This window comes from Sceloporus undulatus, chromosome 6 (assembly GCF_019175285.1).
Source record: "Sceloporus undulatus isolate JIND9_A2432 ecotype Alabama chromosome 6, SceUnd_v1.1, whole genome shotgun sequence".
Lineage (NCBI taxonomy): Eukaryota > Metazoa > Chordata > Lepidosauria > Squamata > Phrynosomatidae > Sceloporus > Sceloporus undulatus.
The window spans coordinates 12,608,489-12,636,155 of record NC_056527.1 but is presented as its reverse complement, the minus strand read 5'-3'; the positions used below and the strand labels follow the sequence as shown (position 1 = coordinate 12,636,155).

At 37.1% G+C, this 27,667-nt stretch overlaps 1 protein-coding gene across 3 annotated transcripts in view; it reads right to left on the bottom strand.

The window, feature by feature from the left end:
* The window catches only part of DNAJB6 (DnaJ heat shock protein family (Hsp40) member B6), a 76,580-nt gene that overhangs the window by 34,068 nt on the left and 14,845 nt on the right, over positions 1-27,667 (bottom strand). For all 3 annotated transcript variants that reach the window (XM_042474245.1, XM_042474246.1, XM_042474247.1), the window contains exons 2-8: positions 26,261-26,352; positions 24,208-24,317; positions 21,946-22,002; positions 20,470-20,580; positions 14,874-15,005; positions 13,966-14,107; positions 12,902-12,972 (exon numbers count right to left, since the gene is read on the bottom strand). In XM_042474245.1, coding sequence (XP_042330179.1) covers positions 12,902-12,972; positions 13,966-14,107; positions 14,874-15,005; positions 20,470-20,580; positions 21,946-22,002; positions 24,208-24,317; positions 26,261-26,325 — 688 coding nt within the window. In that variant the 5' untranslated portion in view covers positions 26,326-26,352. The remainder of the gene's footprint in view (positions 1-12,901; positions 12,973-13,965; positions 14,108-14,873; positions 15,006-20,469; positions 20,581-21,945; positions 22,003-24,207; positions 24,318-26,260; positions 26,353-27,667) is intronic.

Here is a 27,667-nt window from a genome sequence, read left to right as displayed (position 1 = left end):
ACGCAGGACACCAAGAACGTATATGACAGCTCTTGGTTGTTTAACTGAGATCTCTGATTCAACCATAGGAACAACGGATCCAATACTTTATTTCTGCTCAATTAGTCTTTATTTAGTCCTTTCACACAAACTTCTTGGAAATGCTTCTTAGCAGTACTAGTGGTTGTTGTTGTTTTAAAATAAAAATATCTTCCAACATAAATTTTTATCTTGGTTTCCTTCACATTTATTATTACTGTTCTGGACAGACAAGCTTTTGATTTGTAAATAACCATGCTTGTTATAGGTCTTCCTGCAGAGTACAGGCAACTAGTATGGGTTACACTGTGAAGATGACCATTTGAGTGCTTTGACACTTCCCAAAAGCCAGTGGAAGCAAAAAGGGGGTTACACAATCCTCTAAAAATACAACAATCTTCCTTTAAAAGAAAATTTCTTCTTTAGGAAGCTATATCATGAGGGCAACCAAAGTATCATTAGTGAACGTGGAGTTCTTAGCTGATCTTACAGAAAATGTACAGACAGTACTGTCATCTAGTCTAGAAAAAAAGGCAATTTAACTTACCGTAAACCAGACACCAGCTGACAAGGCAGCAAGTCTTAGCTTGCACCAATTGTCCTAGATCACTCACTCTGCCCTAGCACACATTCTCAAATATTTTGCGAGGGGGGGGGGGGGGGGGGAGTATAGCAACCCCTGAGGACAGGATCAAACTTCAGAATGACCATAATAGATTAGAAAGCTGGGCCAAGGCTAACAAAATGAATTCCAACACGAAGAAATGTAAAGTACTCCACTTGGAAAAATGAAATGCACGGATATAGGATGGGGGAGACCTGGCTGAACCAGAGTACATGTGAAAGGGATCTGGGAGTCCAAGTAGACCACAAATTGAACATGAATCAACATTGTGATGCAGCAGCTAACAAGGCCAATGCGATTTTAGGTTCCATCAATAAAAGTATAGTGTCTAGATCAAGGGAAGTAATAGTGCCACTGTATTCTGCTTTGGTCAGGCCCCACCTGGAATACTGTGTCCAGTTCTGGGCACCACAATTCAAAAAGGACATTGAGAAACTGTAGCGTATCCAAAGGAGGGCGACCAAAATGGTGAAGGGTCTGGAAACCATGTCCTATGAGGAACGACTTAGGGAGCTGGGGATGTTTAGCCTGGAGAAGAGAAGGTTAATGGGTCATATGATAGCCCTGTTTAAATACTTGAAGGGATGTCATACTGAGGAGGGAGCAAGCTTGTTTTCTGCTGCTTCCAAGGTCTACTCAACCTGTGAAACAACAGGCTAGATTGGACAGAGTTACCTGTTTATGACAAGAGATGTACATTAAGTGCACATGTGAGTAATTTCTCTATGCCTATATGAATGGCTCTAGCCTTTTATTTTGACCAGTTCTGCTCGGCTAGGGTATATCAGAACTCAATAGTTGTATGTGTATCATTAAATACTTCCCTTTTCATTCAGCTGGGTGGTTGGGGTGCTGAACCTAGCCTCTCTTTTGCATTGTAAACCTTCATTCTGTCTGATAAATTGCCTTCCACTCCCTTACCTCAAAGGTAGGTCTCTGACTTAATGGAAGTTAAAGCATTATAAATGCATTGCATCCAACTGCCCGGCATTGAGCAAAGTTTAGTCTAAGCATGAATACGCTGGGGAGATGAATGTCTCAGAAAATACTGTCTCCTCTAGAAATAGAGAGGGGTAGATTTTAGCCCACTTTTTAAGTTGGACAAATCAATCTAATTTATAATTCCTAAACTAATCCACATACAGTGGTGCCTCGGGTTACGAAATTAATTCGTAACGCGGCCGCTTTCGTAACCCGAAAAGCCTTCGTAAGCCAAATTGCCATAGGCGCTAATGGGGAAAAGCCGCGATTCCGTGCGAAAAAGCCAAAAAAAAGCACCAAAAGTTTTTTCGTAACCCGAAAAAACATTCGTAACCCGGAACAATGATTCCCTATGGGATTTTTTCGTATCCCAAAAATTTCGTAACCTGGGTATTTCGTATCCCGAGGTACCACTGTAGTTATCTTTCTTACGGTTGAATCTGTTAAATTTGCAATGCAGTTCTCAAGACCAAAACTGAACACATAGGAGAAAGTTGTGTACAAAAATGCCTATACTGTATTTTGTGGACATTGCATATTTTACTGCATTTTTTAAAACAGAACTTCACAACTTGTTTTTTTTAAATAAAATTGAAACTCTCATTATGAAACCATAAATAAAGGTTAATAATAATAATAATAATAATACAGAACAAACTTGCATTTGAATACACAGTAAATTAACATGTACCAGAAACTGACTGATACTTTGGTCCTTCAAATCCTACCTCTACACTCATTTTCATTTTGTTCCTATGCACTGAAGAGTGAAATAGGTTGAATGCTAAGAAGTAAATGCGAACAGGTCTATCAGTAATGGTCAGTCAATATTCAGCTAAATGGATCACTGGTCTAAATTTAAGACCATTTTCTATTATCTCTAAAGGTACTGCATTTCTATAAGTAAACCTCTATCATTAATGTATCTGTGATAGTTACTTCACAGAATTAAGCCATCACAGGTAATGAGAGTTAATATTCTGAACCCTATCAACTTAGATTTAACTAAGACTCTGTTTTGTTTGACCACAAACAAATTAAATAGCTATCTGTTGCACCAAGATTGGATTAAATCCAAAGGAACTAAGAGGAAAAGTATTTTTGGAATGAATTAATGGGGAACATGAGAAATCTAATCATTAAATGAAAAGCAAATGTGTACATTTAAAGGCTGCTTTGTTTCCAAAACACACAAGGTCAATTACTACTAAGACAGTTTCCATAAAATCAGAATCAAAAGCTTCCATGAGAAAAACAACTGGTCCTTTGCTGCCTCTCACAACAGAATTACTTCTGCACCTACAAAAGCGAAATGAATAGATTTTGGCCCTGTTGCCACTGATGAATTCTCTTCAACCTCTGTTCAAAGAATCAACTCTTCCTGTACTTTTAGGTATTAGGACACGATTGTTGCCACTTCCATATCCACCACAGTAAGCAATGCACGACCTGGTGTGATTTGTCAATTTGGTGATGCCACCCACATTTCTGATAGTCATCTGGCAGCATGCCTTTCACATTTAAGTCAGCTACATGGAGAAAGAAGGAAGTGCATTGAAGGTTTATGGCCTTCTGCTGTTCCTTGACCCATGGGGGCTGTCTAGTTACCAAACAGTGCCCTATATTATCAGCTTCTCCAAACAAGCTGTCAGTTCAAACTCTCTTATTCTGGCTGCTGGTTATTAACAGGCCCAAACCTGACTAATAAGAGAAAACAATTTAGGGTATTTTCATAACCACACCCAGTAATGAACTTTGATCTCCATCCAGGACCTAGTAACTTGATAGGCTAGTACTATTTAGCTTAGGTACATGTCAAAAATCTAATGCACCATGGACTATTCCAAGGCTCTCATAACAGAAGGTATGTCGCTTGCCCAGGCATATTTGTGCATCTAATAGCTGTGATTTATGGAAGAGAAATAGTGTTACCATGGATTCAATCTTATGCAAACTTTCCAGGGAGGACAGACAAATGAAAACACAGTTGTCTGCCCTTTTAAGTATGAAACTGAACAGCAAAGTTTCCAAAGGCACATTAGTTCTTATTTGTATCCTAAGAGTAAGGTGACTTAAGTGGGAAAATAACTTTTACAACTAAGACTTCTGAGCTTTGAAAATTTAGTCAATACCATATTTAAGCGATGCCTTATTAAAATTATATTAAAACAAACTTCTCAAACAGTAGAGTACCTTACTCAGCAGTTTTTACAGATATTTGGCCAATAGTTATGTCCAAAATAGAACATAATTATGAAAGACAAATCTGAGGGTCATGAGGCTGTTAAAGAAATTAATAGTAAAATCAGCTGATGCATGTTTCAAAAATATGCTGATCTACAAGTTCTACACTTGAATAATTACTGTACCTTGCTGAATCTGCTCATTGTGCAACAGAACAGCATTCAGACATGAAGATGAATGTCTTTAGTAATGCCTTAGGCCAAATAAATATATGTTGAACTTGATTTCTGTGGCTATTATCACTTGCTCAATATTATAGACCTTCTTTCAGCTTTCCTGAAATGTGACAAAGACCTGCTCCTTTCCCACATCTGGAACACATCCCACAGATTAATCTTTTCTTCTTATAGTTACTAAATTGCTTTTTAAGTTTCTTGTTGTCAGCCACATGCTCTCATCCTCAGGGGAAGGCAATGGCAAACCTCTGAAGAAATCTTGCCAAGAAAACCCCATGATAGCCTTAGGGTTGTCATAAGCCAGAAACAACTTGAATGCACACAACAACAACATACTGTCAGCATTCACAATCATTGTAATACAGTACATTTTCTTATACAGTAAAGGCCAGCATCTGATCAGGTATTTCTGCTGCTTTTGGAAGTGGATTAAGGGATTTTTGCCCCTTATATCCATGATGCTAAAAGCCTAATGACTGTCGAAACCTGCTCCAGAAAGCTTCTCTTCCACAGCACATTTTAGGGTTCAGAGTATGCAGGAGAGATCAGCCCCTTTCAACTCTCATAGTGGAAGTAATGGCATCTAGTTGTTAATGCATAAAGTTTCCTTATCCATGCTGTCCCTATTAAAATACAGCATCCCAAATGCAGAACATTATGATCGAAGACTCTTTGCAAGATAAATTTCACTACAAATTCAGAAGTAAGACGTCCATAGCAAGAAGGAAGATGATAGGTTTAAGAGTGCAGTCCGCATATCAAGCACCCTGCATAAAGAAGCAGAAATTATTTTACACTCTAAAGTCATTATCCATCATGAATTTAAAACAGAAATAAACAAATAAACCTAAAATATTATCTCTCTCTCTCTTCCTACAACTCATTGACATAAGAGTCTATATAAAGATAAAAAGGAGGAAAAAACTAGAGTTCTATCAGTGACAAGTGAAATATCTTTATGAGCAAGTCCAAGCTGGGGGCCTTGGAAATTATTTTATAAGTAAAGGACAAAGAAGTTTTGACCCAGAAGCCAGATAAAATATAGTGGGCCCTCTAAAACTACAGGTTTCAGAGCCACAATTTTGAATGACTGTGGAAAATCATGCCCTATATGGCAGCAACGTGAACATGAAGACTTCAGTATGTATATGTTCATGTTGTTGCCATTTAATAATATGGAGTGTGATCATCTTTGTTTCTACCTATCACTAGGACTTCCAGAAAACAGCCCATGCAGATTTCAATGGCCCTCTGTATAATCTTGCTTGTGCAAAAAAACTACATGCCTTATATCTCATATGGAAGAACTGACTGCAATAACCATAAAGATGTGAAAAAGTGCTACTTGGAACAACAAATATGTGAACTACAATGGCGACATTACGTCAAGCATTTGTAGTTGTTCCTAGTTAACCTTGCAACAGACAAACACAGCAATCTGTCCTTTGTACCACCATTGTGACAAAAAAGCAACCAGCTCCCACAGACAACTGTGTCAGACATTCCCGTCAAATGGAAAATAAGATTACAGGATTTGTGGAATGGTAAAGTATACAAAGTTAACTGATCACTGCCAGATGACCACTCAAAGTTTTATTACATTAAAAAGTTTTGTCCCAAGATCATTGATAATATAAATGATAATACAAATTAGTGAACTAGTTCTTTTTATATTGTATTTTAATTACTGAAAACTAACCTCTTTGTTAAAGGCAATTTTTTCCCTATCTAGAGAATAAAAAGATTTTTCTTGGTGTACTGAATGGGTAAGTCATAAAAACCTCACCATGATTAAATTTAAAGAGTGTATTCAAAAGACCAAATATTTCCACGAGATACGCTACAAAAAACAATTCTCTATGCCATGTGTCAAAATGTTCTCTCAGCCATTTGTTCAAAGGGAAACAAATCAGAAATCGCACCTGACTAGCATAAACTCCCTGGTATAGATCTGTTTGAGATCTGTGGCAACATTATTCATGCAAAGTTCATGAAACCATGTGTTTCATAACATTTTCAGATTTACTACAAAGCAGTATTTTTACTATTTAAATGTGGCAGCCAATCAGTGGAACTAAGCAACTTTTTAAACTAACAAATTATCTGAATTAATTCTTATACTCACTTCCAAAAGCCAAACTGATATTTTGACAGACAAAAACCAGCAGCTGTTTCGTCCAGGAAAAAAAACAACATGGTTGCACAGCTTAGAATTCAACAACTGTAGAATCAACTTTTGCTTCTCATTTTGAGAAAACTAGATTTCTTGCCTTTATGGTTGTGATGATAGATTTAGATGTAAATGGAAAAATATGTAGTATAGCTTGAGGACATGGAAAGAGAGTCAACTGGGAATTACACTAAATAGTCGAGCCTTGCAAGATCTTGCAAGAAAGACTTTCATATTTATCTATTTAGTATTTAGCAAAGATTAAGAAATAGGAAACTATGGTAAAATATACACAGAATTCAGTTATTTATGACAAAAAATACCAACTGTGCATATGCATCCATGCACAGAAGAACACAAAACCATACATCAGACCAAAGTTTTAACAGAGCAGCCAGCAATGAACCCTTTAAATTAAGTTAGAGATCCTTTATCCTTGCCTTGTATTACATCACTGTGAGGACACAGGTTGAAATTATACATTGCGACTGAGATACACAGCTACATAATCTTTTATCAAGCTTTTAAAAATCCACTAATTTCTCTCAAGTTCGTTTTAAATTACAAGACCTATTATAAAAATCCTTTCATTTTACACATGAAGAAACTCAGCTTAAGTGACTCATCCAATTACAGCATAATTGAATTTAGCAGACTTCATGCTTGAGAATTTGGATTTAACATGACCCTGTTAATATGATCAGTGAAAAGGAACACTGCAACACATACTGGCACATAACACACAACACAACTAGACAAATGCCACCTTCATAGAAACAAGTAAATTTAATCAAGCAAACAGACAAGAGAAAAAGTCCAGAAATGAAAATGGCAAGTGAGTGTCAAATATTTCTAATTTAAACATTAGGGAAAATAGCATTAATTATGCTTCCTTCACAAACACACCACTTAGAAATGGACATTTTAGCAATACCTTGTTGGAAATCAATCCCAAGGTACAAATGACAGCATTCAATCTAGTGACTAGACAGAAGACAGGTTAATGCATTTTTTAACTTATGTTAAAACTGCACTTTTGTTCACAATTTATAGAAATTAATATTAGAAAGCCTCATAATTTAATGTTACCATAAATGAACCACATTTCAAAGCAACAACATTTAAATAAATACTTCATTCTGATGCCAGAGAAGACAGCAGTCATTGTGACCTACCTCTGAATAAACCCATATACTTAAAAAAAAGCAGTTACTGACCCCTGGGAACATTTGGGAGGCTCATCCAAAGTTTGCACAGATGTAAAGTTTGCATCATGCAAAAGCAGTACATAAAGTTAGAGAACATAACCACTTACCCATGAGATTTAAAACAATATATACAGTAAACAAAATAAGCTGGATTCAGGCAAAGTTAGTTGCATTTAGCTTCCATTGAAATCAATGAAAAATTGTTTTCCATGAAATCTACATGTTATTTAGCATCCATTCATCCACAGACTTCAATCCCTCAAACAGCTGTACAATTTAGCCCTCTGTGTTCTCTCAGGATTGAATAAGTAGCAGTAAGGGACAGTATTGCCTACTAATTTGAGATTGATCTACCATCACAACTCTTCTGCATAACTAAAAACAGGAATTGGGCACTAAGTGAAACATCCACTGTTACCACCCCAACAGTGAAGTCTACTGGTGGGTGCAGGCACAATGTAGACAAAGAGAAAGAAGAGTATCAGCATGTTTGAGTGATTCTCCATAATTTGGAGAAGCAGAAAAGTATCTTAAAGAAAATAAAGACTGAGTATGTTCAGGAAAGTGGGGTGGATGAAACAGTTATCCTGGAAGAGGGCATGGCTGGCACACTCAACAGGACCACTCCAAAGTACAACACTTTATTGCTGCTTCTACTTGTTCCACCCTCAAGTGAATTCAGATGGCTGAGTGCTTATCAGTCTGAAAAAGAAACAGGGCAATTCTAAGATAAGGCACATGCACATTCATACGAGACACACACTGGGAACTCCCTGTGCATGTCAATGAGAAAAAATGTACATTAAAAGTTGTCAAATGACAAAAAATGCCCTCATTTGAACCTGTGTGAACTAAGACAACAAGCCTAGAGCATATGGGGGGCTGTGGCTCTCTCGACTTTATTGGGATGCAACCACAACACTGTTTACTCTGGCTACGACCAACAAGAGTTGCACATCATAACATCTTGAAGGCCCACCCCTACGAAGCAAGAGAAGTCTAAAGAAATCTAAGTGAGGCACACTGTGAAAGTCTATAGTGAAATTCTAGGGATGGCAAGGGACATTTGTGACAGCCACATGAAATGGACAGGGAAATGTGACCTACTTAATCCTGACTTTTATGATGAACAGCTCAGAATGGAGGTGTCTAGAATTAGGCTGAGGAGATGCACACCTTACACTACCAAGGATGCTGGCATGTAGAAGGAAGAGACATTTCCCCCCTTCCTGTTCTCCAGAACAGCATAGGGCTATCCTTCCCCTACCTCTGAATACCTATATGATGCTTGGTTTTAAAACCTTCCAATGATACATAGTACAAGAGGAGAAGGCCTTAGGCAATGGGAGAAAAGAGGTGTTCTTTATTCCCTTCCTAATCCTGCAATTACTCTTCCCCTCCCTCAGGCTGAAAAGCATTACAAGACTTCTGTTCTGCTGTCCGGAGCCTGCATGGGAACCAGCAGTCCCCCAGATATTGTTAGAGTGAAAGTCTCATCATCCCTTGCCTTTTTGCTAGGTAGGCTTCAGCTAACAGAATTTGTAGTCCAATAAGGAAAGCCTACAAATCCTCCACTCATCTAAGGCTTAGCAATTACTACAACACATGTGAGGACCAGGTGGCCCTCCAGATCATAGGAACACAGGAAGTTACTTGCACTGAAACAAACTCATCAGGGCAGTATCATCAACTACATTCTCCTAGGCCTACCCAGAGGTCACTACAGTTTCCTAGTAATGTACCGTTCAAGGATTATGCCCAACCACACTTAGCTTTCAAAAGCAGTTAAGATTAGCTATGTTCAGGCTGATAACAGTGCTGTGAGATTGCAACTTCCATGAGCCCTAGACACCAGTGCCAATTATGGGAGCCATATGTAAAGAGATCTTGTAGCACCTTTGAAACTAACTGAAAGAAAGTTGGCAGCATGAGCTTCATACACTCATGCTGTCAACTTCTTTCTTTCAGTGAGTCTCAAAGGTGCTACAAGACCTCTCTACATACTGATTCTACAGACTAAAACAGCTGTATCTTTGAATTCTACCATTATGGGAGCTGTAATCTAACATCATTGGATGGGCTACATCCTCACACTACAACACTGTGAAGATCGTGCCTGTTCATTCTTAATCAGTAATGTAGCTATTCTTTGTCCATGACTTTTCAAACGAATTCATCTGAGATTTTCATTGTGATCAAGATATGAAAGAAGATGCAGGGGCAAATGGAAGCAAAAAGTAGAAGCTACAGCAAGAGCTACTGTTATAATAAGGGCTACACCCACAGCTTGGTACATAGTCATTTGTGTTAGAGAAACTGTGTCCCATTCCCTGGTTTCCATGATTGAAAGACCCTCACCTGTTTTTTCTATACAACTCAAATTCCATTTGTATTGGGGGGGGACAGGTGGGGGACAATATGCAGGCTTTGTGCACATTCTGTAGCTCGGCCTGCAGCCAGATAAAGGTTTAGCTTGAGAATTGCTGCTCCAAATTCAAGTAACCTATGATTGTGCCAACTTTATGATTCAACTTATTACTCCTCATATATCCAAAATATGCAATGCTAAGCAGTCTCCCGTTGCTTTCATTGCACACCTTTAGCGCTGTACAGGCCATCCAGCCACTCTGATTCTCAGTGGCAATTACAATGAACACAGCAGGATAGAATTGTACTATTGTACATGCAAACAGCAGCTGGCAAACAGTGCCTCAGCAACACGTTCATTCAGTCTGCAAAAAATGAATGTACAGTGGTACCTCGGGATACGAAATACCCAGGTTACGAAATTTCCGGGATACGAAAAAATCCCATAGGAAATAACTGTTCCGGGTTACGAATGTTTTTTCGGGTTACGAAAAAAATTTTGGTGCTTTTCGGCGCTATTTCACACGAAATCGCGGCTTTTCCCCATTAGCGCCTATGGGTTTTCGGCTTGCGAAGGCTTTTCGGGTTACGAAAGCGGCTGCGGAACGAATTAATTTCGTAACCCGAGGCACCACTGTACAAACCAGGCAGATTCCTGTTAGTTTCCTCACCTTTAAGGACTATATTTCAGTCCTATAAACAAGAACCAGGGACTGACTATGTTTTGTCAGATCAAACTCAATACCCTGTATGTATAGATAACGTGAAGTGCTGCTTTGTTAGCATTACTGGAAAGGTTAGCATCTAGCCGTTAAGATGTGAGATCCAAAAGATTAGAAGCCGGCAAGTAGGATGCGGTGCATGTGGATAAAGAGAGATTTGCCAGCCACACTGTACACCAGGGCTGTGTGCATTCTATGATCAGACTACAGAAATTGGTAAGTCATCTAGCACAGAATTTAGTTAAATAGCCTACAAAGTGTGTGCTGCATGTTTGGCAGTGATGATAGCTACATGTTTGTTAGAGCTCCCATTAAGGTTGCACCCTCACTCAAATCGGTTCTGAATGTGTTTCCACTAATCCACACCTAGTGACATTGAGATTTCAGGTGATATGTAAGACAGATTCAAAGAAAGAACATGCATATTGTACAATGGTATCACCTAAGGCAACATGTAGAATTGTTGTTTCTTTCAACATTTTTTATATTTTTTTAACCACAGTATACACACAGCCCTGAGTTTACTTGCAGAGAACACTCCAACAAAAGCAGGTCATACAATGTTTTTGCAATATATATTGTTCAGTAATCTATCCTGTGACAAAACAGTTTAGAAGCTAGCGAGCTAATCTTCACTCTTGTTAAATTTTGTTGACTAGGACAGTTTTACACTTAATTGTATATGAGGAAGAAGTAGCATGGGGGATAGTTCATTTGGTAAGAATACTAAGGTGACTAAGGGTCTACTTATTTAATGGAAATAACCTGTTCATGCTCTCAAATTGGATGGACTTGATGACTGAAATGGAAAGGCACAAAAGGCTACTGATTTGTGTTTTATTTAAAGGCATCAGTGTATAAGGCGTTGCCACGCTGAAATGTTCACTAAATATTCACTAAATATCTAATTCCATAATGCTTATCTTCACTCAAAAGATTGGTGGCAAATTCATCTTAAAATCTTAGCAACTGTAAGCCAGTGTTATTACAACACTCCTAAAAGCTCATAGCAGGAGTCTTTAATAACCTGTTTATCCTCCCCTATTTCTAATGTGAGCCACTACATATGTTTACTCTAAGTGTCATTGTCCCAAGTCTCAGATCCTATAACGAAAACAAAATTCAATTTGTTAAAATCTTACTTATCTATCTGACCTGAAATCTATTTATTGGACCCCCTGAAGAATGTATGTTATTTGTATATTGTATCTTTGTATACAATTGTATTATTTTACTGATGTATGTTGTTTGAAATTTTTGTGCGAGCACTACCTATTTGCACATAATAATGCAGCTTTCTAAGTGAAGAGGCTGCCAAAAAGATACTAATGTAACAAAAATAAAAAATAACCCTGCTTTGTTTTGTTTTTAACCATGAGTCATTTACTACTATAACGTCTATTAGGTCTTGTGTCCATTAGCACTGATCATTTAAAACAAAGTTTGGCAGGCACTGCCCCAAAGACTAAAGCTTAATCATTTGTGTCAATTCACAAAAATTCAGAGTACAGCCATTTTATCATTCTTTTGATTACCCAGTCCATAGGAGTTATATCTTGCTAATTGAGAATGTCATGGCTAATGTTTCAGTAGCAATAAATGTTTATACAGATGAATGTTTGCTAGGAAAAGGTTTGAAAGAAATGGGGTACTGAAAGCAAGGTATGGTTATCTTCAAAGTTACAGAGGCACACAAAAAAGCTACAAATGTTACCCATGAAAGAATGCACCACAAACATCATCATTTATTCATTTTTAACGTTTTAGCAAAAATGACAAGATACCCAAGCTCACCAGATTTAACTTTTGTTAGCTTAGGCTTAAACATTACACATTAAATTGCCAGCATTCATGCACAACTAGAAAACATCCTTAAATTGTTTAAACCAGAAATGCACCATCAGTAACATATTAACATTATTCACTACTAAATACTGAAAGCTTGAAATTAAATTTGCCTCAGAAATGTTAAATTCACAGTAAACGTAAAACAACCAGTTGGCTCACATGTCAAAAAAAGGAAAGAAAGAAAATTAAGATTCATGCTAATTATCACGTACAATTTGGCCCTAGCACTAATGCAGGGTAACTGCTAATCTAGAATCATGTTTAATAAAAAGCAAAGTGCATACAGAAATTTACAACAATTTTAAGGACAAAAAATGGTCCTATTCATGTGGTCCCAGCAATTAAACGCAAAAGTCTGACATATGAGCTCCAATGAGCTGTTTATAAATACTTTAGATTACGTATAGTATAATGAAAGAGTTCGTTTGGAATCTTCAAAAAAATGTTCCTGTTAATCCTCAAAGGGTGCTTGTTATAGCTTAAAATCTCTTAAATGCGTGCGTTGAATTACTTGTTATCCAAGCGTAGCGGCTGCTCCTTACCATTTATTGTTAAAGACTTTAGCAGGCCATCTTCTTCAACTTCTACTCTCTCTTGTCCATTCTCAACAATTCTGTAGGATAAAAATCCATTTTAATAGTGTGAAGTCGAAGGCTTTCATGGCCAGCATCCATAGTTTTTTGAGGTTTTTCGGGCTCTGTGGCTGTGTTCTAGAAGAATGTATTCCTGAGGTTCCACCTGCATCTGTGGCTGCCATCTTCTGAAGATGCCAGCTACACATGCAGGCAAAACGTCAGGAATAAATTCTTCTAGAACACGGCCACATCCCCCCCAAAACCTACAATAAACAAAATGAAACATTTTAATAGTCTTTTTGAATTTTCTGAATAGCTATCATGTTGTGCATGGATCTTCTGCCCATAAAGTGATGGTTCCAAGTAGAAACAGCTAATCTGGAAAACCTGACTTTCTACAAAAGCTTGGAACAATTAACACAGCTATGTCTTTGAAAATTACTAGTTTAACAGACTTTTCGGCACCGGCAGCTATGGCGTCTTTTCCCTAGTGCAGAAAGGAGAAACTTTTTGTGGCTCCCTTTTGTACTGTGGACAGGCGAGATTGGGGCCATGGCGTGCTGTTGTTGTGGCTCAGATCTGGCGCTAAAAGGGTTGGCTACAAACTGGCCCTTAGGGGCGCTCTGTACAACCCCTAAGTTACTAAAATGTAAATGAAACCCTAATGCTAGCTTCTTCCAGATATAAAATTTTCCATGATTGCTACATTTCTAATCCATTATACTTAACCTAGGCACCTTTATCACAGGAATATGCAGCAAATTCAGCCCCACTCCCCAACACAAGGGGAATCAAATCTAGTAATCCAAAAACAGAAAACCAGAAAAAATAAGGATCGTATGTCATTAACATGAATAGTTAATGGTATCCTTTCAAGAAAATTTTGATGAAAAGCTCAAGCTTCCTAACCTTCTTCTGCACATACTACTAAGAAAACAATTCATTGATATAGTTTAGTATTTAAAAATGGGTTAAGCAGATAAAACAACTGCACAGTTAACAAGCAAGCATTTAAATTTAAATCACTGTACCTCTTTGTAGTAATTTTTCTGCCATTAACTATTTTGGTTGAAGTGGATACTGATTTGAAGTTACCCATCCCACTGCCACCAAATGACGTGGAGGAGAATGAAGTAAGACCTCCGTGTCCCAAAGAACCAAAAGAAGTGAAACCTGTAAAGGAAGTAGTTGCACATATTTGATTGAGGAAAATGTTATCTTATTTATGAGTAACTGATTTTATTTTTCACCTATGTTTTCTTTTTCACAGTAAGATAAATGTTAAGGATTCAAGGTGGTATCAGATCACTACTAAATGCATGTTTGCTAACTATAGCTACCAGTTTATATCCCAAATTTTGGTAATTCTAAATACCAACCAATCCTACATAGTTTAACCATGATTGTCTTCAGTTTTTGACAGCCTATTCAAGGTGAGCTGTGTGAGTACTTGATTTTCCCAATATAAAAATATGAAGGAATACAGAGAGGATATGTCAGAGGTGATATATCCTCTGTGTAACTGGAAACTCTGTTTTACTGTCTTAGCCAATACTGTGAGCCTTTTGAAGAACTAGATAGCACATGCTAACCCAACTTCCATTTCAGATACTCTTGCTAGAATCAAAACAGGTAATTCCTATGCCATATGGGAAACTACTTTTGAAACTGAGATACGTTCTAAAACAAACTATGAGTAGGAAGTTCAAATTAAAAAATATCAAAACATTCAGTACAGTACATATAAGGTAGCTTTCTGACCTCAGCAATGTTGCCTCTCAGCTACTTATCTCTATATTCTTAGCTCATGCATATTGGGTTCCTCAAAAGAGATCTGTGCTTGTGAATCTACATAGTCTGAACATTATTTTAAAAGGTACTTGAGTACTTATTCAAGAAATAATTTATTACATTTCAAATTTAGTGCAAATTCACCAACCTGTATCAAATGAAGAAAAGCCACTTCCAAAAGCAGGAAATCCACCAAAAGCAGAGAAAAAGGATCCTCCACCTCTATTTCTGTTTCCACGTGGCCCCCGCCTATTACCAAAGAAGTCTTCAAAAGGATCCTCTGCAAAAACAGTGAAAGATTTTAGAAATAGGTGGATTTTAGTGTTCTTATGTTTCATAACTCATGTAGAGGCAAAGTAATCTCTCCCATAAGGAAACATACATGGGGCGTGCTACACATACACACTTGGTAGCCAATCTGCATTCCTTGAGTAATACCTGAATGCTGAACTACAAGTTTTCCTCTCAACACTTTTTCAGGTACAGTGCAAATTAACTGTGCCAAAACATTGTTCAGTTTTATTCACATATGGAACATTAAAAACTAAACTATCATAGACATGGTCCAGAAAAAAGAGAGTGAAACATTTAAAATAAAATTATCCAAGGCTAAAGAAAAACTGCTTAGCTAATGCAATTATGAGTGTTTTTATGAAGATGAATGTTTGAACACAGAAGACTAGAACCTAAGTGAGTTCCATTCATTCAACTGATGTATTGTACCAATTCATTAACTGGGATGCCAAATGTGGCTACAGATGTGAAATGCTCCACTTCCTGAAACCTGCTCATCCAAAACATGTTTGTTAAGGTCTCCTTCAAATTATGAAATTAGTCATCACTAAGCAACTCACATTTATTTCAATATGACACTAAAACAACAAACAGTCTACAGTATACACTATATCATACATAGCATTCAAATATAAATACTACCAAGCATCCACTTTCAAGATTATACAGAAATGAAGAGACAGGCCTATATGTTAGGTCAATTCAATCCCTGAGGCATAGGAGAGATACAATATAACAAGATGCCATAAATCATCAAATTACAGTACTGCAATTTCCAGTATGACACATTTACCACTTCAAACATATCAACTTCAAAAGCATCTATGATGCTTACATCTATCAGAGTGTAAATAAGAAAGAAATTCCAAGTACTATGATGTTTACATTAGAATCTACTCAAACAATGTGGGTTGGATTCAGACACACCTGTCTAGAAACAGAAGAATGCCTTAGGAAGAGAGAAGGATCTCGTCTAGTGGAAGCTACCACTAGAAAAAGAGGAACGAGGAAACTTCAATCCAGTCACCTTTGATGCTGCTTCAAAGTTTTGGGTACATCCTGCAGAACACTAAGGAAAGTGGCATATGTGGCTGAAGGGAGAAGGAAGACTGTGTGTAAATACTGTTGCCCCACTCCACCAGAGCCTTCCATGAGGGAAAACTGGATCATGTTCCAGGTTTACAGTATTGCAGAGATAGTAATTTTCAAGCAACACCTAAAATGTGACAAATGTATTATACCAATTTGCGAATTGGGATGCCAAATGTGGCTGCAGATATTCAGTACTTGCTTCCTGAAACTGGTCATCCAAGACATGTTTGCTAGGGCTCTGGTTGTAAATATTTATTTTCCTTCTTTCACCCACAGTTTTATGGGAGATGCATAACTTCACAAAATTAGTAAAACTGAAAACTCAGAAACAGATCAGTTTTTGTTCCCCAGCAGCTCAGCTACTCCCCTGCTCCTTAAATCATGTATCATCTGGAGAAAGGAAAAGATTATCTACCTGGGAAAGTCAACCAAAAATATTACAAATAGAATAATTAATCCTTTGGATTGTTAATGTTAGAAAGCAATAAAATATGTTTGTTCAAGCTTTCTAATACATAAAATCTTTCACAGTATTGACATAAGCAAGATTTTTAAAAATCCATTTTTAAAAAAAAAACTGGTTTAAACAAACAAGTAAATCTGCATCACATTTCCAAGGGCATTAATGGTGTTACTGAAGTTGAAATTCAATGAGACATAGCTGCAAATGATGGAACTTCACCTTCCACCACCCCAACCCTGCAACCCTAGGAGCTTCCCAAAACAATAGCCTAAGAGGTTTCCCAGCCCCTATAGCATTTTCTGTCATGCTGTTTCACCCAATGAATGCCATGCAATGTATAAAGACCTGAATATACACAACCAACACTAGATGACCTTTATACCAGACTTGTGCAAATTGGCAGGGAATAAACCTGATGCTCTGGACCAACTAATTACAACAAAATCACAATTCAACATTCTGCCTCCTGTTATACAGTACTTCCTTTGGGGCAGTACACAGATGAAAGTAAAGATGAGCTGGAGTAATCTCTTAATCCTTTTTCATTATCTATCTATTTATAGGCTATATATGGGTAATAGAGATGATGTGAACTTAAGCCTACCCATCCAAAGAGCAGAAGTAACTAAGCTATTTCTTGGTTCACACACCTGAAAGAATAAGGGGAGGTGTCCAATGTGCTATGTTTCCAAAAGTTAGGAGATCATGATAATCAATTAATAAGTTTTTATTACTTTTAGAATTTCTCCTTTTCTGCAAAAAGCTCAAGAAAGCACCCATTTTACCCTAACAATTCTGCAAGGTCACCTAGAAAGCGCCACAGCTGAGTAAAGTTTTGATCCTGGGCTTCCTGTCATCCAGTCTACAGCCCTAAATCTACCACACTGCTTTCATTTTGATTAAACTCACAACCCAAAAAGGGGGAAAACAGAAACAGTCCCTATTGGTTTCACTGTCACATACAGATGCATGAAAGTTGGGTCATCACTTAAGCTACCTTTCTGCTATCCATTCATATAGGCCAATAACTCAATTGAGAAATTAAACCTGAGAGGAAACCATTCAATGCCCAACTATAAGAAATTAGCTGTGAGTTCCATCTACTAACATCCTAGACTATGAAGCATAATTTTAGGTCAGTTAACTAAGCTCTCCTTTAACAAGAATCATTGTTTCGGCATTTTGGCCAACTATCCATCATAAAAGACATTTAAATTTACAAGTAAAGTATTGTTCATGTATAAAAATGCCTGAATACAAGCACCTTTAATTTGGCACATTATCAGGTAAGCCACTAATGTAACAGTCTAAATTCTTATTGCAAGTTAAGAGTGTGAGTCACAAGCAAACTATGAAGGTCAGTTGTGCACCCATGAGTTATATTATATTACTGCCCACTATTATGCATCTATACATAAGTCATTTTTTAAAAAATATATTAGGTGTTTTATTAAACACATTTTGTCAAATTGACCATGTATTTACAGGATCATGAAAGCACCATGGAAGACCAAAGATAACTCTATATTTTAAAATATTAAACTTTAAAGAACAAGACTTCATCCCCAAGGAACAGAACATTACCTTCTACTAATATTTAGCAACACTGAGTTCTCAAAAGATTTACCAGTGCCAGGCTTTTTTTAAACCCTATCCACGCAGTCCCATCATTACAGACATTTATACTATATTGGCGTATAAAGAATTGAATTATTATATGATACAGAAACGCCAATCCTTATTCTCACAACACATTTCTATAGAATGATAAATGTACTGTTAATTTTACCTTTGTTTTGTGTTTCCTTTAATAATAAATAATAAATAAAATAAAATTTTTATTTTTATACCGCCCTTCCATAGATCAGGGCGGTTGACAGCATAATATCAAACAACATATACATCAGGGTTAAAAACAATTTAAATTTAAATTTAAATTTAATTTAATTTAATTAAAATTTAATTTTAATTTAAATTTAAATTGAGAACTAGAATTCTCAATTTACACAGATTGGCATGTTCTAAAATCAAGCCTGTTCAATAAAGAATACCATTCTGAATTTGAACACAATACTGCACTTCAAATGAGGAATTCCGAACTTTAATATGCCTACACTGAATACACTGAAATTTGTAAAACAAAACTAACTGAACACAGATATAAGGTCTTCAAGTTATTTATGGATTGTTTTATACCTCCTACCCTATTTTTCCATTCTCTCTGCAGAACTAGAGGCATTAGAGAGGAACCTGCAGTTACAGAAAACTATCACAGAAAAGTACAAATAGAGGAAAAGCCTTTACAGCAGGACTGGGGAACCTGTGTTCCTCCAGACAATATTGGACTTAGTCCCAGCCTGCAGGGATAATAGGCAGGGGTGACAGAAAATGAGTCAAACAACATTTAGAACACCAAAAATCCCCTATTCCCGTCTCCTCTGTCAATGAGATCTTCCATGTATTAAGATTTATGTATATGTATAAAGAATCTGAATATTTATGTTTGCTGATTTCAAACTTGTCTGCACTTGTTCAACAAACTTTAGTGTTCAAACCAAAACCAAGGGTGAAGGGCAAGTGAGCCAACACCAACTCCTTGCCAGCATAAAGGTGCCCTAGCAGCCAACTTGTTTAATCAATTTTGATTAAATTTGCAAGTGAAAGCTTGTGACACATCAACTGAAAAAATAACCAATGGCAACAAACTGAAATTTCCTTTGGGCAACAAAGTAAACAAACCTCAAATAAGACCACAAAATGTTGGCCACAGAATATTTAATGGTACATAATTCTGTACACAGACATGCCTTCTGTGCCATGATGATGAGAAAAACACATTTTAAGAAAAAAAATGAAATGAACCAATTAATTTGCAATCAAAACAATGAAAAAATTCCAATAGCAGAAATAGTGCCTGACATGGTCTCCTTCTGTCTTGAAAGGTGCTTGGAGAAAACATTCTCATCACAGACATTTCCATAAATAAAGGCAGTCACTTACACTGAAAGGATCAAGGTCTGCTTCCTTTGTGTATGTTGAAAGAGTAAAAAGCAATTGCATGCACAGCTAAATTTGACACACTTCTTGCTCATCTATGCTTTGGTTGCTAATATGGGAGTAGGTGTCAGAAGAAACAATGATCAATAAAGTCACAGAAGAATCCTGTTACCTGGCTACCTACACATAGAACTTTAAAAGCATACCATTCCCCAAAAAGATGCCAATAAAACTGCAATATTTCAACCCCTACTTTTCAATCATCCAACTAGTGAATGTAACAAAGCCAAATATTCAGAATATAATACACATTTAGTCATTCAGAAATCTATTTGCTTTCCATGTTATCTTGAATCAATAAGGTCAAGCTTGTTCTAGTCTAGTCTTTAGTAGACAGGATTAGCTTAGAGTTTAACAGATGACTAAGAATAGTTAATTTCAGAGGGCAAAGAAAATATAAACCTGAAGATGCCAGCCAGAGATGCAGGTGAAACATCAGGAATAAATTCTTTTAGAACATGGCCACACAGCCCGAAAAATGCACAAAAAGCTATGGATACCGGTCATGAAAGCCTTTGACTTCATAAAGTATAAACCACTTTTGAATCCTTTGTATCTATGTAAACTGCATCATATTAAACAAACCAGCAGTAATCCAAAGGTATCCCATTTTAAAAAAGAAAGTCAGATTTTTATCTTCTTGGTAATATGCCTTTGGCAATACCGAAAGTGAACACATGGCAAAAGCGTGATGTATGAAGGATGGAAAAGTTTGGAACCACAACCATAGAAAGAACTTCACAGGCAAGAAAATTAAATGTAAAGCACCTTATATTATCACCATAAATTTCAGTATCTTATATGCTCATATTTCCCTGCAGCTCAATATGGTACATACCAAAGAAATCAAATGAAAATGGGTCTCTTCCACCAAAAAACTCCCTGAAGACATCCTCTGGGTTCCGGAATGTAAAACCATACTCAAAGGGACTGTCGAAATGACTTCCACCTATAAGAGTACATTCAATATTTTATTTCGAGCTCTTAAGGATATTAATGCATTCATATTTCAAATATTTATATCCATTTATATGCTCTCAGTAACATATTCATGTGAAGAACCTTGCAAAATTATTAATTACAGTTTAATTCTTTTTAAATAAAATCTTAAGAGTTGCCACACAAAATACCTAAACCAGGAATTTTAGAATAATTTAAAAGTTTTCTACCACTCTTTACAGAATGTATTTAACAACCACCACCACCACCATCATAATCTCAAAAGAGTCTTAATAAATGCAGCTTCCATCGATCAGTAAACTACAGTGGTGCCTCGGGATACGAAATGATCGGGTTACGAAATTTCCGGGATACGAAAAAGTTGGATTGGCAAAAACTGTTTCGGGTTACGAAATATTTTTCGGGTTACGAAATTCATTTCGGCGCGAAATTCAAATGCTGCAAAGTGCAGCTATAGGCTTTCCAGTGCTAACGGAAAAGTGTTTCGGGTTACGAAATTTTCGGGTTACGAAAGGAATGGCGGAACGAATTAATTTCGTAACCCGAGGCACCACTGTACAGCTTAAAATTGTGGTGAAGAATATGACTAGGATATTTTGATTATTTTACTCATTGTGGACATAGGGCTGAGAAACTTCCAAAAATATAAAATGTTAAGTGAATTAGCAAGATATAGTTATCCCTATAGAACAAATTAGCACAATTTTAGCTATCCCAATAGAAAATTACAAAATATATTATTTTGATCACAATTATCTTGTGATTCTGTCAAAAAGTGGCAAGTGTGGTCCTCTCATTTTACCTTCTCACTCAGGGGTAGGCAACCTGTGGCCCGCGGGCCGGATGCGGCCCGGCGAGGCCTTGGGACCAGCCCCAGCCTGGTCCTGCCAACGATTGCCGCTGGGGCCTTTGGGGAGCAATTGTCTATAGAAGCCTCAAAAACATGCATTTATATTAACATTTTTTTTAAAATCAGCAAATTTTTTTGCGTGTCCTCCATTTTTTTAAAAAAAGTGTCTTCCATTTGAAAATTTTGCCCTACATTTGTCCTGGTTTATTTATATATTTAATTTTTTAAAAAAATTATTGATTTTTTGGCTTTGGCCCCCCCTTTGTCTGAGGGACAGCAACCCGGCCCCCGGCTCAAAACCCGGCTCAAAAAGATTGCCTACCCTTGTTCTCACTCTCAAACTAGGTAAGGAAAAGAAAGTTCAAATGAGTGTCATGGTTGCAAGGGTTTTTAACCTAGTTCTCCACCATGTTAGTCCAACATACTAGCTACTTCATCATCTTATCTGGAATACTCACAACAATACATATGCATAGGTGAATATAGTGATAAATGCCAACATACCTCCTCCTCCATTTAAGCCTTCTTTTCCATATTTGTCATAGATGTCACGTTTTTTAGCTACAAAGAACAAGAAATAGTTAAAATTCAAACTATTTTGTCATAAGATGTGTCTTGGCACATTGGTCTTGCAAATTTTTCATACATTTATTTCTCTGAAAGTCAGGTATTGGGAAATAGTTGCAGGATAAGCTGCTGTCTTCCACTGGAGAATATCTGCTGTTCCTTGGGCCTTAACCCTACAGGATCCCTTAGTCCTAGAATGATACTTAGAAGGCAAAGGAAGAGACAGTGCAAATTCTTTCTGCGCACGTTTCCTTGGACCCACTCACTCATTTGCCACAAACATGAAGACTTCAGTAAAAGTTTTAATGCATACCATTTAATTCTTTACAATGAAGGCCTCAAGGTGTGCAATGTAACTGGACCTTCAAGATACAGAGTACATATACAAAACTGACGGCACAACTTTGGAAGGCTAAGTTGATTTGAAAATCCTTGACTAAAATATATATTTTGGTATTAACATTATTCTACTTCTGCACAGCCTCCTCCTCTGCTTAGCTCTTGCTTGGTTTAGGAATACAGTGGGCTGCCTGTATCCACAGAGGATTGGTTCCAGGAGTCTCATCCACAGATGATCAGGCCCTTTATATAAAATGGAGACATGAGACAAGAGAGATGTGAGGCTAGAGAGAAACTGAGGATCTGTGAACTGGTGGGTGACATGGATTCAGCCCAAGCACTATGTCTCTCTCCAGCCTTAAGTGTCATCTGTTGGCTACTTGTGTTGTCTACTGTGTACAGTATTGTGTTGTGTAGTTGGAATCTGCAACTGGTTGAATCTATGGATACAGAGCCCATGGATACAGTCGCCCACTCGTAGTCATCTGTTCTCAAAAACAAACAGATGAAGCTTCATGATTTAGCAATTTGAAGTCCATTCAAAATAACCTGTAAGCATCTGACTTTTTCCTTTACCTATCACTCACTGGTCTTAGATATTCTTATACCATGAACTTTACAATCAGATTGAGGCTCCTTCAAAATCTAATAAATTAACCACAGGACATCTCATGTTCACATTTAAAGTAATCCACAAAACGTCTACTAAAAATTACACTAAAAGTTTCAGCAGCTATTGAAGGAAAAAAACATGGTTTGAGATAAGCAAACAAATCTTAAATTAGGAAACAGGGCACAATCAAAGGAACCATTTCTGTAATTTCTAGTATATGCAGAAGCCAAAGTGGAAGAATGATAACCTAGCAAGTCTACTAGTTTTCACATTTATTTTTATGATTATTGGTAAGTTTACTGAGAACTTATTTAGGGAGCAAATGAAAATCAAGTGTGTTGCATTACATTTGAAAACAGGATCTCTTACCAGATCCTAAATTCATAATAAACTTGTTTAATGAACAAATTGGCTTTCTGTGTAATAAAAAATCAATTTTATACCGTAAAAGTCATGACTATTAAACAAAATAACCAATATAGGTCAAAATAAACATGGTTCTACAATTAAGATTATGGTTGTGTGCCTTCAAATCATTTTCAATTTATGTTGACCCTAAGGCATATCATGGAGTTTTCTTGGCAAGATTTGTTCAGAGGAAGTTTGGCTCTGCCTTTGAGGCTGATTGAGTAAGACTTGCCCAAAGTCACCCAGTGGGTTTTCATGGCTGAGATGGGATTCAAACCCTTGTCTCCAGAGTCATAGTACAACACTCAAACCACTACACCACACTGGCTCTCTACAGTTAGCATACTGAGTGGGATTTTTTTAAAACAGATAACACGTTTTATCTTTGTGTCTCAAATTTCTCATGCAGTTTCTATACCAAAACAAAACCCAGTTCCACAACACCATAATAGGACACTGCAATTTCATTTATACTAGGGGAAAATTCACATCCATCTATTTTATGCTACAAAATTCACATCCATCTATTTTATGCTACAGCTTTGAGGTAGGAGTCAATGGAAGCAGTGAAGGCTATATCAAAGCAATTGGGGCAAAACAGCTGTGAGAGGAAGTGCTTGCAAATGCTTGCTACTCTTAATCCAACAGCATTTCTAATCTCCTCTGTTGTGTTTTCTTCTGGTAGTTGCCATAGATCTTAATTTTTGATACTCTGAAGGTGAGAACACGCTCAATAAATACATACGGCAGCTTCCAAAAAGAAAAAAGGACAGAAATATCTGTTTCAAAGCTATTCTTAAGAACAGATGACTTGCAATATTAAATATTGTACTACTCACCATCTGACAGAACTTCATAAGCCTCAGCTACTTGCTTGAATTGCCTCTCTGCTTCATCCTTATTATCTGGATTTTTATCAGGGTGCCACTTTAAAGCTAGTTTACGGTACCTGAAGTCAAAGCGGAAAGTTACAGATCTTAATAATTAGTTTATTCAAGAGACACACAGTATACAAAATGAGAGGAATTACCAAATTACCCAGTTGAACAACGATAATAAAATGTATAGTCAACACACATTTGCTTTAAATACCACTGTAGTTACTGCATTGCTCATATAAATGGAAGGATACCCCCAACTCCTCCCTAAGAGGGCAGATATCTTTTGGAAAGACCAGTGAGATATATAACTAGAGATGTAACTGGGGAGGAAACAGACATAGGCAGTTTGCGAGAGAATTACTAATGTATTTATATCTTCCCTTTTCTGTGACCAAAATGGTGTACACAGCTTTGTTTTTGCTGTTAACTGCCATCAAGTCAATCTCAACCTCTAGTGACCCCATGAATAAGAGTTACCCTATCCTCAAAAAGCCCTGCTCAGGTCTTGCAGACTCAGGGCTGTGGTTTCCCTGATTGAGTTTCGGCATATGGAATAAGGTCTTCCTCTTTTCCTAATGTCTTCTACCTTATCAAGCATTATTGTATTTCCTAGTGAGTCATATCTTCTCATAATATGGCCAAAGTATGACAGTCTCAGTTTAGTCATCTCGGTTTCTATTTTAACCTCCAAATCACTCTCATAAGGTAGGTCAGACTAAAAGTCTCTAGTGTGTTTTATGGGGACAAGAACCTGGACTTCCTGAGTCCAATTCAACATTCTAATCACTATACTACACCTGCTCCCAATCTCATTAAAACTATGTTTTAAAAGTTAGACTGTGGACTGATCACACAGTGCACCTGCGTCATACGTGGAAGCCATGTCAGAAAAAAAGCCTCTCGCACCCTGGAATTTTCTCTTAGGGGGGGGGGGGGAGAGGGGCAGATCTTCCCACCTAAGAGAAGGGCCCACTTTAATTTTATTATCAAAACAAGATTAATATCAGGCAACATAATATCTACAAGAATTAGAGCAAGGACTGACAATCAACACCACAACATTTTGGAAGTGGAGGAGACTATATAGCACATGCAAGTCAAGTTGTTTCATCCAGTTGCTGCCACATTTGCTGGGATTTCTCTCTCTTACAAGATTTCCAGCAGGCTCTGAAATGGCTTCCTTGCAGGCTAAAGACCAGGAAGTGCCCCCACTCCAGCTGTAACACTCCTGGGAACAAAGTGATAAAAGCAGAGCTTCTGTGGGAGCAGTCCTTTGTCAACATGGTCGGTACCCAAAGTAGTGACACCAAAGAAGGTGGCCTCTTTAGGGGAAAGAAACTGTCTCACTCTTCAAATAAAGCGAGGAATGTTCAAGTTCTACACAATGGCCTGCTTGAATTTTTGCACGGAGAAGTTGTTAGCTTTATTTCCTGCCTGCTGGAACTGTAGGAAATATCCTCAAACAGTCCTGCACTTCAAACAGACTGGATGGCCTTGGCAGCAAGACCCCAAGTCAAAAATACTGTGCTGAATAGCAGGTTGGTCAATGACAATGCAGCAATTCAGGATTTGATCCTGGATGAGCACACCAGCCTGGCATGTATTATTGAGACCTGGCTGCATGAAGCTGATGGAGTTTATCTCTCTCTCAGCTTTACCCAACAGATTTCTCTGTACAACATCAGGCAAAAAGGGGGGACAGATGTGTTGTTCTGATCTATCTTGATTCCATCTCTTTCACCAGGGCTGTGGTACAAGTTACCTGTACCACATCTACCTTATCAACTGAGTTGGAGACAACACAGGTTTTATGATGTCATTTACAATACATTCAAATAATCTCAAGGAGTATCTACAACTTGCCATAGAAGCATGGGTGGGTAAATGTGGCCTTCCAGGTGTTTTTTACCAACAAATCCATCACTCTGTTGTCAATAATAAAGGATTATGAAAGCTGAAGCCCAAAAACAACTGGAGTTTACTCCTGAAACTTTTAAAGATTAGTACTTACGCTTTTTTAATGTCTTCTTGAGAAGCATGCTTGTGCACACCTAAGACTTCGTAATAATCCACCATGTTTTATACAGTTCTTATAAAAGAGTCCTGTAAAGAAAGCCTTATTTTAATATTTATAACTACAAGTTCTATTGACAAACAAAGCTCTGGACTCAAACTATATAAACTCCAATCAGACTTGGAGCTGCCAATTAATGAAATCAGAAAGCTAAGCAAGATATATAGCTATTTTTCAATACATCTGAATGATTTAGCTTCCTTTACCAGCTTTCTTTCGAACACCAGTTTAGAAAGACTTTAGGCACACTTTATGCTCAGCTGTCTAAAAAGAAAAGCAGTAGCATCCCCTTCATCCACATCCTATAGAAAATGCTGCTTCAATTTCTCTTCTCTCTAATAGGTACAGGACCATTAACCCTACTTCCACGCTGGTTTCAGCTAAAAACTGGAACAACGCTTTGACAACGAACTCCTTTGCTATATTATATAAGCCACACACATACCTAAATAAATAAATAAATAAATAATACATTTTTGTAATCCTATTGTTAAAGCAGCTCCTAAAAGATTGTTTTTTTAAAAAAGTATTTTAATTTTTAAGTTATTATATGGCCAAATTAACCAAAACATTGTTAACAAAATTTACAAATAAGAATCAAAATAGAATATAAAACGCATGGGGAGAGAATGAAGATGAAACATAAAACAATTCCTCTTCAGTATTTTATCAGCCTGACATGACACAGTATAGAATTCAAAGATATATCTATGTTAGTCTGTAAAATCAGGATGTAGAGAGATCTTGAAGCACCTTTGAGACTATCCAAAACAAACTGCAGAAATAATCCCATTTGAGACTGCTTTATCTACCCTGGCTCTATGCTACAGAATTCTGGGAACTGTAGTTTTGTGAGACACTTAGCCTTCTCTGTCAAGAGAGCTCTGGTGCCTCAATAAACTACAATTCCCAGGATTCCCTAGCACTGAGCCAAGGCAATTAATGCAGTCTCAAACTATTATTTCTGCAATGTGTTTTGGACCTCACTGAAAGGAAGATGTTGGCAGCATGTACTTTCATAGATTTATCAGTAAATCTACTTCCTCAGATGCATTTTGCCTACTACAGTATTTCTTAGGAAAATGGACTGGAGAAGTATGCTGGTATTTGCCATAATAAATGAAATGAAAATGAAATGACTGGAGAAGTAATTCCGCATACTATACCGTGAACAGATTCTTTTCAACATAACCATTTTTGCTCTTTGGAAATCCAGCTGGAATATTGTTGCTTCCTTTTTTAACTAATTCTATTTTATATTACTACCTATTGTTTATATGCATTTTGTAGATTGTATGCCACTGGCAGGTTTTATATTTTTATTGATTTGATTATTTGTATGTA